This window comes from Corvus brachyrhynchos, unplaced genomic scaffold, assembly GCF_000691975.1.
Source record: "Corvus brachyrhynchos isolate BGI_N302 unplaced genomic scaffold, ASM69197v1 scaffold5, whole genome shotgun sequence".
Lineage (NCBI taxonomy): Eukaryota > Metazoa > Chordata > Aves > Passeriformes > Corvidae > Corvus > Corvus brachyrhynchos.
In genome coordinates this window covers 12,577,236-12,586,758 of record NW_008238321.1, presented here as the reverse complement: position 1 = coordinate 12,586,758, position 9,523 = coordinate 12,577,236, and the positions used below count along the sequence as shown (strand labels likewise).

At 43.3% G+C, this 9,523-nt stretch overlaps 1 protein-coding gene across 1 annotated transcript in view; it reads left to right on the top strand.

Moving 5' to 3' along the window:
• XYLT1 (xylosyltransferase 1) overlaps positions 1 to 9,523 on the top strand; it is a 97,053-nt gene that overhangs the window by 81,214 nt on the left and 6,316 nt on the right. The window contains exons 10-11 of the mRNA XM_017734311.1: positions 1,653 to 1,848; positions 6,994 to 7,327. Coding sequence (XP_017589800.1) covers positions 1,653 to 1,848; positions 6,994 to 7,327 — 530 coding nt within the window. The remainder of the gene's footprint in view (positions 1 to 1,652; positions 1,849 to 6,993; positions 7,328 to 9,523) is intronic.

The window sequence follows — 9,523 nt, the reverse complement described above, 5'->3', positions numbered from 1 at the left end:
CTTTCCCTCTTGTGGTTTTGCATGTCTCTAATGGAGTAATGGAAGGATGGATTTGGGCTGAGCACCTTGACAGTGTTTCCTTTGCTGTGAGGCTGAGAGCAGCACCAAGCTGGCTGATCCTGCAGTCAGCACCCCAGCTCATGCTGCGAGGAAAGCCGCTCCCGCCTCGGATCCCCCTTGGAGTCAGTCCCATGCTGCCACCCGCAGCGGCCCAGGAGATGTTAGTTAGAGCAGCTGCCTTGCACACTTTGCTAACGAGGCCAGCTCACAGCCTCAGAAAGCTGTGCCCCCTGCAGACTGCTCGGGTACCAAAGGAGATTGAGAGTCAGCATCTTCCGTGGGAGCAGCATTAATGTGTGATTGAGATTTAATTCATTTCTCTCATCTCCAGGCATTTTTACTCTCTGCTGCCAAGAGGCAATTTACTCAGACTATTTCAAGGGTATTGTAAATATTTGCTGCTGCACACATATAAAACAGGAGGTCTTAGTACTCAGAACAGAAGTCAGATTGTTGCTGGCATTGGCTGCGTAGCTTTACAGTGTTTTTGCTCGGTGCATCAGTGCTGGCCCTGTTGGTACCTGTTCTTCTTATGCTGATTTCTCCAGCTCTGGCGACTTCCTTCTGGGTGTTGCTGACCTCGTGCAATGGAAAGTCCTCCTTGGTCAGCTCCTCTTAGCGCTCATCCTTTAATTGTGGTAACAAGCCTGAGGAGTCAGACGTAGCTGCCTTACTGGGAAGCTGTGATGCTGGTTGGTTTAACTTGTTTTGCAGTTAATGTCAGTGCTGTAAAGTAGCAAAATAATTGATTTCTGAGCTATCAATGACACATTTTTAATTATTTATGCATCCATACGTACCCAAACATCATTACAGATGTTTCTGAGACTATAGCAGACAATCAACCGTACATTTAATTATTTGAAGCTGTGACTACAATGTCTTTAAATCTGAACTGCAACTGAGCACTTTCAGATCTGTTAATGACTGGTTTTGCCCAGTTGCTTGACCTTTTTTCAAGGTGTTTTTTTTTAATAATGAGTAAAAAAAATCACAGCAAAAGCAATCTCAAGTCTTTAAAGAATGTGAAGTTTTCTTCCTAAGATAAGGAGACGTAAAATGGGGACGGGATCCTGGTGTCCTTTGCTGCAGTGCCACCCTGCAGAGCCCTGCCCTTGGGGAAGGGGTTTGGGAATGGAGGGGGCCCAGGGGTCAGTGCCTGCTCACACAGCATTCCCTGCAGACCCTGGCAGCTCTGGAGCACAGGACAATCCTGGGGCATCCTTTATCCTACAGTTTATCAGAGCAAACAGTGCTGCAGCCTAATCTGTGTGTGTCTCTGGGTGCCAGTTTCTACCAGGAGAGGTGGCCAGGGAGAGGAGCCCTCTGGCACACAGAGGGACCTCCTAAAGAGCTTAGAGCTGTGCATAGGAGATTAATGACCCTATATTCTTAGTAACATATTTTTACGTTTTGGGGTAATCGGAACAGCCTAAGAATATCTGATAATGAGTCATGAACACATTTGAAATCTCTTAATGTACAGTGGTGCATTTTCTAGTTGAAATGAATGCTTCTTAAGCCATTAGCTCCAAGTAAATGGAGATTTCATGTCTCTCTTGCGTAACTGATGAGCATGTGCTGTTTTATAGATACTACCCCATGGGCCATCCAGTTTCCATCCACCTTTACTTCCTTGCTGACCGTTTCCAAGGCTTCCTGATCAGGCACCACGCAACCAATCTGGCTGTCAGTAAACTGGAAACTTTGGAAACGTGGGTGATGCCCAAGAAAGTCTTCAAGATCGCAAGTCCACCGAGTGATTTTGGGAGGTTGCAGTTCTCAGAGGTGAGTGTTCGTAGCCACCCATGCTCAGTGTCATGAGCCTCTGGCATCACGAGAGTGAGCACTAAATCAAGCAGCCTCTGGAAACTGTATTTCCATGTAAATTTGAGGTGAGAGTGACTTTCTAGCATAGTGCACATCCTCGTCATAGAAGGACATACTGTTGCCAGTTCAGATCTCTGGTCAACCCTCATTTCTTACATTAATCTGAGTGTCCTCACTCCCTTCTGTTCTAAAAACAAATGGAAGGCTTTTGTTGTTGTCAAAGGGGCTTTTTAAGTTACTTAAAAGTAGCTTAAAAGTTTTGTCACTGTGATTGTTCTGAGTGCTGTGAAAGGCTCCTGGGGAAAATGCCTTTTTTCTGCAATTCCAGGTGTAAATAGTGATGTGTTTAAATGTTTCTCTCAAGAGTATGCTGAAAAAAACGTCATAAAATTAGTGGTAGTCAGGTACTGATATCACATGTGAGCAGAATATCGATGTTGTAACACAAAAGAGAAAATGATCACAGCAGTGGCTGAGATTTCCCACAAATCCTGTTACTTTTCTACAAATTTGTCCCTGTGTCTGTCACAGAGAATAAAAAGTCTACCCTAAAATATATCAGGAAAGTTGACCACTAATAGGACCTGACATCTGTGTTCTGTTTTAAAGATACAACTGTCTGAGCAGTTAATTTCATGATTTTTCTTGTTAAGCCGCAAATTTCAATTAAGGTATAAAATTGATTGAACAAATGTGTTCCAGTCATTATGGCTAAGTCCATAAATTACCATCTTCTTGGGCAATTAAGAAATGCCTAGGTGGGATTCAGTGTTTTGGTGTGCATGGCAAATCCATGACACTAATGTGCCATTAAAGAGATGGATGGAAAGTGTGTTTCATTTATCAACGTGTCGGATGGTAGGCCTGCCATTTCGTGCAGTGATAAATGTTCATACAAGCTCCAATTCTTGTGATTTGTAGGAGTATTTCTGCTGTTTATTTAGTACTTCTAAGGATCTCATCACTGGTGAGCTTTTTTGAGCATAAGGAAACGTTTTCTTCCATTTGAAACTCAACAAAAAGAGTTTTGGTGGCTGCTTACTTGTTTTCATTCTATTTTCTCACCTGATCTCTTTAATTGTCCTCTCCTTTCATAGATAATTCATATTTTAAAAGACCGAGAGCTACAATGTAAATAATTTAATCTTATTTTAATTGTTTATTTTACTTTCTGCCTTCCCTTGGCCTGCAGGGATCTCTGCTTCTGGGCCAAATAATTCTCTGTGTTACCCTGCTATAAATCCAGCATTAACTTTTTCTGCTTCAGTGTGGCTGAAAAGCTCTGATCTGCTACTGTGTATTAAAATGCCACTGCTTTGTCAAGGTCCAGCAAGTGGAAAACAAACTTAGCAGTTTAGCTAAGATGGAAGCATCAGTGTTCGCAGAAAATAAGAGTTGTGCTTATTGGGACATAGAATTCCTTGTTCTTCAATGACTTTCACCCCATGATCTGGCAGGAATTTAAAACTGAATGGGGCTATTTTAGCTGGGAACTTTCTCCTCTGTCCCAGCTCACACCACTGGGGCCAGCAGGAAGAGCACAAATATGCTGCATTGAATGTGCTCCCGAGTGTATTTGTGACCCTGATGCACGACTGAGATTGCGGCAGAGATGGTGGGATCTCTCCAGCCCCTGCCCTCTGCTCCTCTCAGACCTCACTTCCCAAGGAGCGGATTTCACCCCACACCCTGGAAAGACAAGTGGGAAGCCATCAGCCAGCTGGGCTGCCCCACAGCTGGGGCAGAGTCAATGACAGCATTGCGATGGCACACGGCTCCTGCAGGCTGAGTCAAATAAAATAAACTTACAGGAAATCCAAGAGAGATGATTTCCAAGCATGGAACTCCCACACCTCCTAAAGTTGGCTGGTGCACAATGCACACACTGTGTGTCCTGCCAGTCTGGGTTCAGGCAGCTTCTCCATGGAGGGCAGGAGATTGATTTGCTGCACAGAACTAAAAGTCTCAGCTCACTGTCTATCAGTTGAACACTAAGTTCATTTTTGGTCTTGTTAAGACTTGTGATTCATCACAGAGAATAAAATAAACTAGGTGGCAGGCAATTAGTGTGCATTGTGTGAACCTAATGGTCCTGTTTGTGGTGAGCAATGAGACACGAACCCATAATCAGGGTATAATTTATCTTGGGAAAATTTTATCTTGGGTTCGAACAGACATAGAAACAGAAGTTTTGAGCCAATGAGAGATTTCCAGCTTTCCAAATGTTCCCTGGGCACAGTGCTTGCTCTTGAAGCCCAAAATAAAGGTGATTAAAATATTGATGTGGGAAATGTCAGTTTCTGTGCCACATCCCTTCATAACTTATCAGATATTCATTACTGCTTGATTCTATCCCATACTTTGTGTATTCTATTTGAAAGCAAAAGCCTACTCACAATGTTTTAAAGAGCTGTGAAAATTGTTATAGGGCTGCAGTATCTCTTGCCCTGTAAAATCAGACACTCGGTACTGGGAACTCAGCTGTGTAAAGTTCGAGGGTTATAAACGTCTAACCAGTGCTTTAAGTAAAATCCCCTATAAAATACTGTGCTTCTAGAAGCAGCTGGTACTGCAAGCTGTGCAGCATGGGAAGGAATGTCCCCAGCTGGAAAGCAGACATAAAGGGCAGATCCCATGAGCGGTGTGCAGCTCCCTGCCTTTCCCTCCCCAAGGTGCCTGTGGAGCCCTGGGGTGAGCCCCGGCCCTGGGGCACACGGGGACCCAGGGGTGCCTTTGTGTTGCTGAGGGCCTGCTCTGCAGCCCTGTTGGTGCTGCTGTTCCCTGGCCCTGCACACCCTGAGCGTGGGGGGACAGGCTCCCATGGAGGCCACTGCCACCAGCCCCAGAAGTGTCCCCTCCTCTCTTCCCCTGCCCTTTGGCTGTAACTTTTGGTTTGCTCTAAGGGAACCCAATGCCACGCCTGCACAAAGCTTATCAACCAGACAACAATTGTGTTGCAATTTTTCCCCCAAAGCAGCCTTAGCTCTTCTACAGAGCAGTCCAATAAACCTTTGTGCTATGTGAACACGTCTCAACATCTTCTGTGCAGCCTGGTGTGGAGCAGTGTCACCTGGAGGTTGGAGCAAGGGGACTGTAACTTTCTGATTTCTTTTTTCAGGGATGAGAAACTAAAGAGAGGGGAAATAGTTGAATGTCAGGAGTCAGTGTTTAATTTCTGAGGATGAAGTAAGTCTTCTGCAATGAGTTCTTCAGTAAGAAATATTGAATGTGGTGGAAAGAGCTTCCTTACAGACTTCTCTTTGCCCAGGAGGGTGTAGATTTGTTTCACGTGTCGTGACTATTATTTTCAGGTCCCTTGAGCATCAGTAAGTGTGATATGGCCACAGCTCAGTGAAGGTTGGCAGAGTAGATAGTAAGGTCTGGTCAGGAAATTTTCTTTCTCAGCTTATTTCCATACACATTCAGTGAGTCTTGTCACGAGAGCACGCACTGACAGCTCCTCGAGGCAGTCGATGCTTGGGTCTGATATCTGGGCTATGCTGTCTGGTTTGATTAGCTGGTGTGCTGGGTGAAATACCTCTGAAATACCAGCAATGCTGTGCTGATTGCAGAGTAGTGGAAGGCTCATTTTGTCTCATATTCTGCAGTGTCATAGTCCAGTAGGAGAAATTCGTGTGGTTACAGATGGATTTCGGATGGTAAGGTTTTGTTTTACTGACCTTGTAGCTTTTTGCTTGCAGTCCTCCTGTAATTTGTCTGCCAACCACAGGGATTTATTTAGAAGGGACTGGAGACTGGACAGTTTCCAGTACAGGTAATAGGCGTCAGGTAATCATTATGTTTTGGGGATTTGGGAGGATTTGGGCATTATATTGGAATCACTTATTCTCATGAAGTGAAACAAAATTAGAAGAAAAATCTCTGAAGCAAATGATCTACAAATATTTCTTATACTTTCAGGAAAGCAGGTTCTGACCATGCCCTTGTGAGGTGAAGCTTAGGGACAAGGACAGCTCAGTGTGGGGAAAATCTGCAATATGCACATACACTTTAAAAGTGAGGATCCTGCCTGTGTGTGCATGGGTCTCCAGAGGTCACCCACAGAGGCTTTCTGTACAGGGAACAAGTCAACTCTGTGGTCATCTGCAATGTCTGGAGATCAGGGCAAAAGAAGACCAGAAGGACTTTGAAGGGTTTCATACCAGAAAGCAGAAGTGCAGCCATCAGTCCTGTGGTCACAGGAAAGTGGATTGAAAGGTTCAACAGTCCTCAGCCTCATAAACACATGCTGGCTTTAGTGCTGGGATACTTCCCACTGGCCTAAGAAAGCCAGTTACTCCATTTCCATGCTGTCTGGTCAGAGATGCTGTTTTCAGTAGTGCACAAGTGTTAGTGGCAACAGCTTGGAAGTTTGTGTCATCCCCCAGGTTATGGGTGAAATTCATGTAAAGAGCACTGGAATATGAAAGCTGCTAGGAAAAAAGAAAGATCCATTAAATATTTACACTAGATTGTGAATCAGCTGGTTTAATGTTAGTGAATAAATAAAAAACAATGTCACTATTATGACAATAGGAAAAGAGTTTACAAGAAATAAATTCCCACATGAGGCAGGAAGGGAGTGCAAGGAGACAGCATCTCATGGGTGGATTGTAGTAAAGGACCTGACGTGACTTGTTCTGAAGTCAGCAGCCAAAGCATCTTCCCTGGCCTCAGCAGCAGCTGGTCAGGTCTCTACTGCAGGGTCCTTCTCTCAAATGTGCAATACATTTTCATGACCCAGGAGATGATGAGTCCCATTTTTTTCCAGTGCATAGGCTGTGTCCAGCCACTAGGCTTGGTCCCTTGTTGACTGCTTCTGTGAAGAGAGAGCTGCTCTAGCCTGTTGTGTCTCTCTTAAGATAAAGAATACCTTTTTATCAATCAAAAGTGGACTGAAAAAGCAAGCCTTGCATTCTAGGTTGCCTCACAATTTGTGTGCACATTATGATCATAGATCATGTTGCTGCCAGCTTCTATATGTATGTATAATTCATGTGATTAGAGAAATATGATTTGAGTCTCTTGAGAGCCCATATTTGCTATAAGGGTCTCAGATGCTTACAGAGATGATGCTACCAGCACTGTGTTCTTTAATTTCAGATTGGCACCGAGTGGGATGCCAAGGAAAGGCTTTTCCGGAATTTTGGAGGACTCCTTGGGCCAACAGATGAGCCAGTTGGGATGCAGAAATGGGGGAAAGGCCCCAATGTCACCGTGACTGTCATTTGGGTGGATCCCATTAATGTAATTGCAGCAACATATGATATCCTTATTGAATCCAGTGCCGAGTTTACTCACTACAAACCACCTCTGAATTTGCCCCTGCGACCTGGTGTATGGACAATAAAAATTCTGCACCACTGGGTACAAGTAGCTGAAACCAAATTCCTTGTTACTCCTCTCACCTTTTCAAATCAGCAGCCTATCAAACAAGGTAAGTTCTATTATTTGCTACAGGAATGAAACAGTTACTGTGTCTGTATTCACTGTAAATGCTGCTGATAAAAATAAGTAGCGCTGTATTGGAAAAGGATTAAAGAAAGGGATTTTATAGATATAAGTCAGAAGAAACTTTTGCACTAAGACAAGTGGAAGTGTCTGCATTTATTCTGTAAAACACAGCCACTTCAAACAAAAGAGTATTTGTATCTTTAAATTATGCACAGTTCAGAATCCAGAGAGCTTCAGACTCTCAATGATCTAACAGCTATCATAAAAGCCATCATTTAGAAATGGAAAGAAAAATTGACCTTTCAGTGCTGCTTTTCATTCATGTTTCCTCTTAGAGACTTACATGTGTTTAAACTGTTTTCTTGACAAAGCCTGTGTGTTTAACAATAAAAGCATTAATATACATAATGCTGGATTAGACAAAATTACCCTAGGCCAGAGCTCACCTGACATATTGTCAGGTCCAGGCATTCACTCCTGCCTGATACCTGCCAAAACCTGCTCAGTACTTGCCAAGCAGCTGTGTTGTACAGAAATATCTACAAATACAGCCCTGGGACCAGACCCACACTGACAGTTTTTAGAAAGAAACCATTTTCTTCCTTGCCACAGCAGCCCTGAGCCATCCAAATACAGAGGCCATTCTGGGGCTGCCAGGCTCTGCAGGCTCCCATGTTTGCATGGCACAGGCATCATCCAAATGCTTGGGTCTGCAGACAGTGCCCAGAATACTGTGCTGGGAGAAAAGGGAGCATTTTTCAGCCACACCTGGTTTTTTATTCTGCAAGATCAAAACAAGCTTGTTGCTCTGAGTATCTTTACCATTCTTCTTAAAGTGCTCAAGTGCTTCCATCTGCCCAGTATTAATATTCATAACTTTAGACATCTTAAATTTGCTAGATACATGAACGATCCTATTAAGTTTTCAAAAGTTCTTCTTCCTGACAAGGCAGCAAATAAACTGAGTCAGGCATTTACCTTCCAGCATAACGTGCTGCTTCTGTAATGCAAACACCAGCAGACAACTGCTGAGAGCTAATGCAGCCCTTACCTCGCTCAACAGGAGTTTGATTCCCACATTTCCAGCAGAAGAGTGAACTTACTGATTTCTGCTGCTAACATTTGGTGGCATCGTTTCTTAAGCAGAAACTAAACCTCCTCCAACCCACTGCTGTTATTTGCTAATAGGCAATGATGAATTGTGAACAGACACCATGTGTAGAAGGAATTCATTTTCAAAGTTTGAGGCAGCCTGCTTCTGAATGCAGCTGCTACCAACTTGCCTGCTGGAAATCAATGAATTCCGTGTTCTTTGGTAATTTAACATTTAAGGCATAAATTGCACAAGAAACATGGCATGTAGCCAGCAGCCTTGCTGCTTTTCCCTATTTTTTTTTCCTACAATGTGAGAGCCCCACGGACAGGTAAACATGTCTCAGACTTCAAAAATAAGCCCACACTTAATGGTGTAGAGACAATGCTCCCTTTGGTCCAAACTCTGCATCTGGAATAATTCCACTGAAATTGTGTGGTTCCCCTGTGTTGCCCCTTGATACGCTGGGCTCACCGTTCTTGCTAAAAAGCCTGTTCATTTATGTGGTAACTAGAATCTGCTACCAGAAGGAAATACAAAGCTTGGGAACAATATTGTCTAGGAAAAAAGTCTCAGGAGTGATTTGGTACTGATGATGTGATGTGTAATCTCTAGATGACTGAGGCATGGAGGTAGAGAAGAAAGTTAATTACAGGGGCAGGTAGTGACACTCCACTGTAGTTAGAATTGCATTTACAATGCAAATTCCTGTTGTTTGTTTTTGGAAGGCTTTCTGTCTCAGTGACACTGTTGTGCTCTGTGCAGGCAGTCGTCATTTAGCTTTGATTTCCAGCTTTTGTCAGTTTGTCACCACTTTATTCTTTAAATACATTATTCTCTGCCAAATAAAGGCACTTTGAGAGTATGACAGAAGAATTAGAACTTCTAAAAGAGCGATTTCTGGTACTGTAAACAATGCAAAAACTGCCAAAAATCTTCTTAAATGGAGGAATCGTATTATTTAATTGTCTTAACATTGAAAATAAAACATCCATCAGACTTAGCCAGGAGTTGTCAGTAGAAGAGGGGAATATGTTTTATTAGGGATTTCTTTAAATTTTTTTTTTTCTGACCATCCTCCCCCAC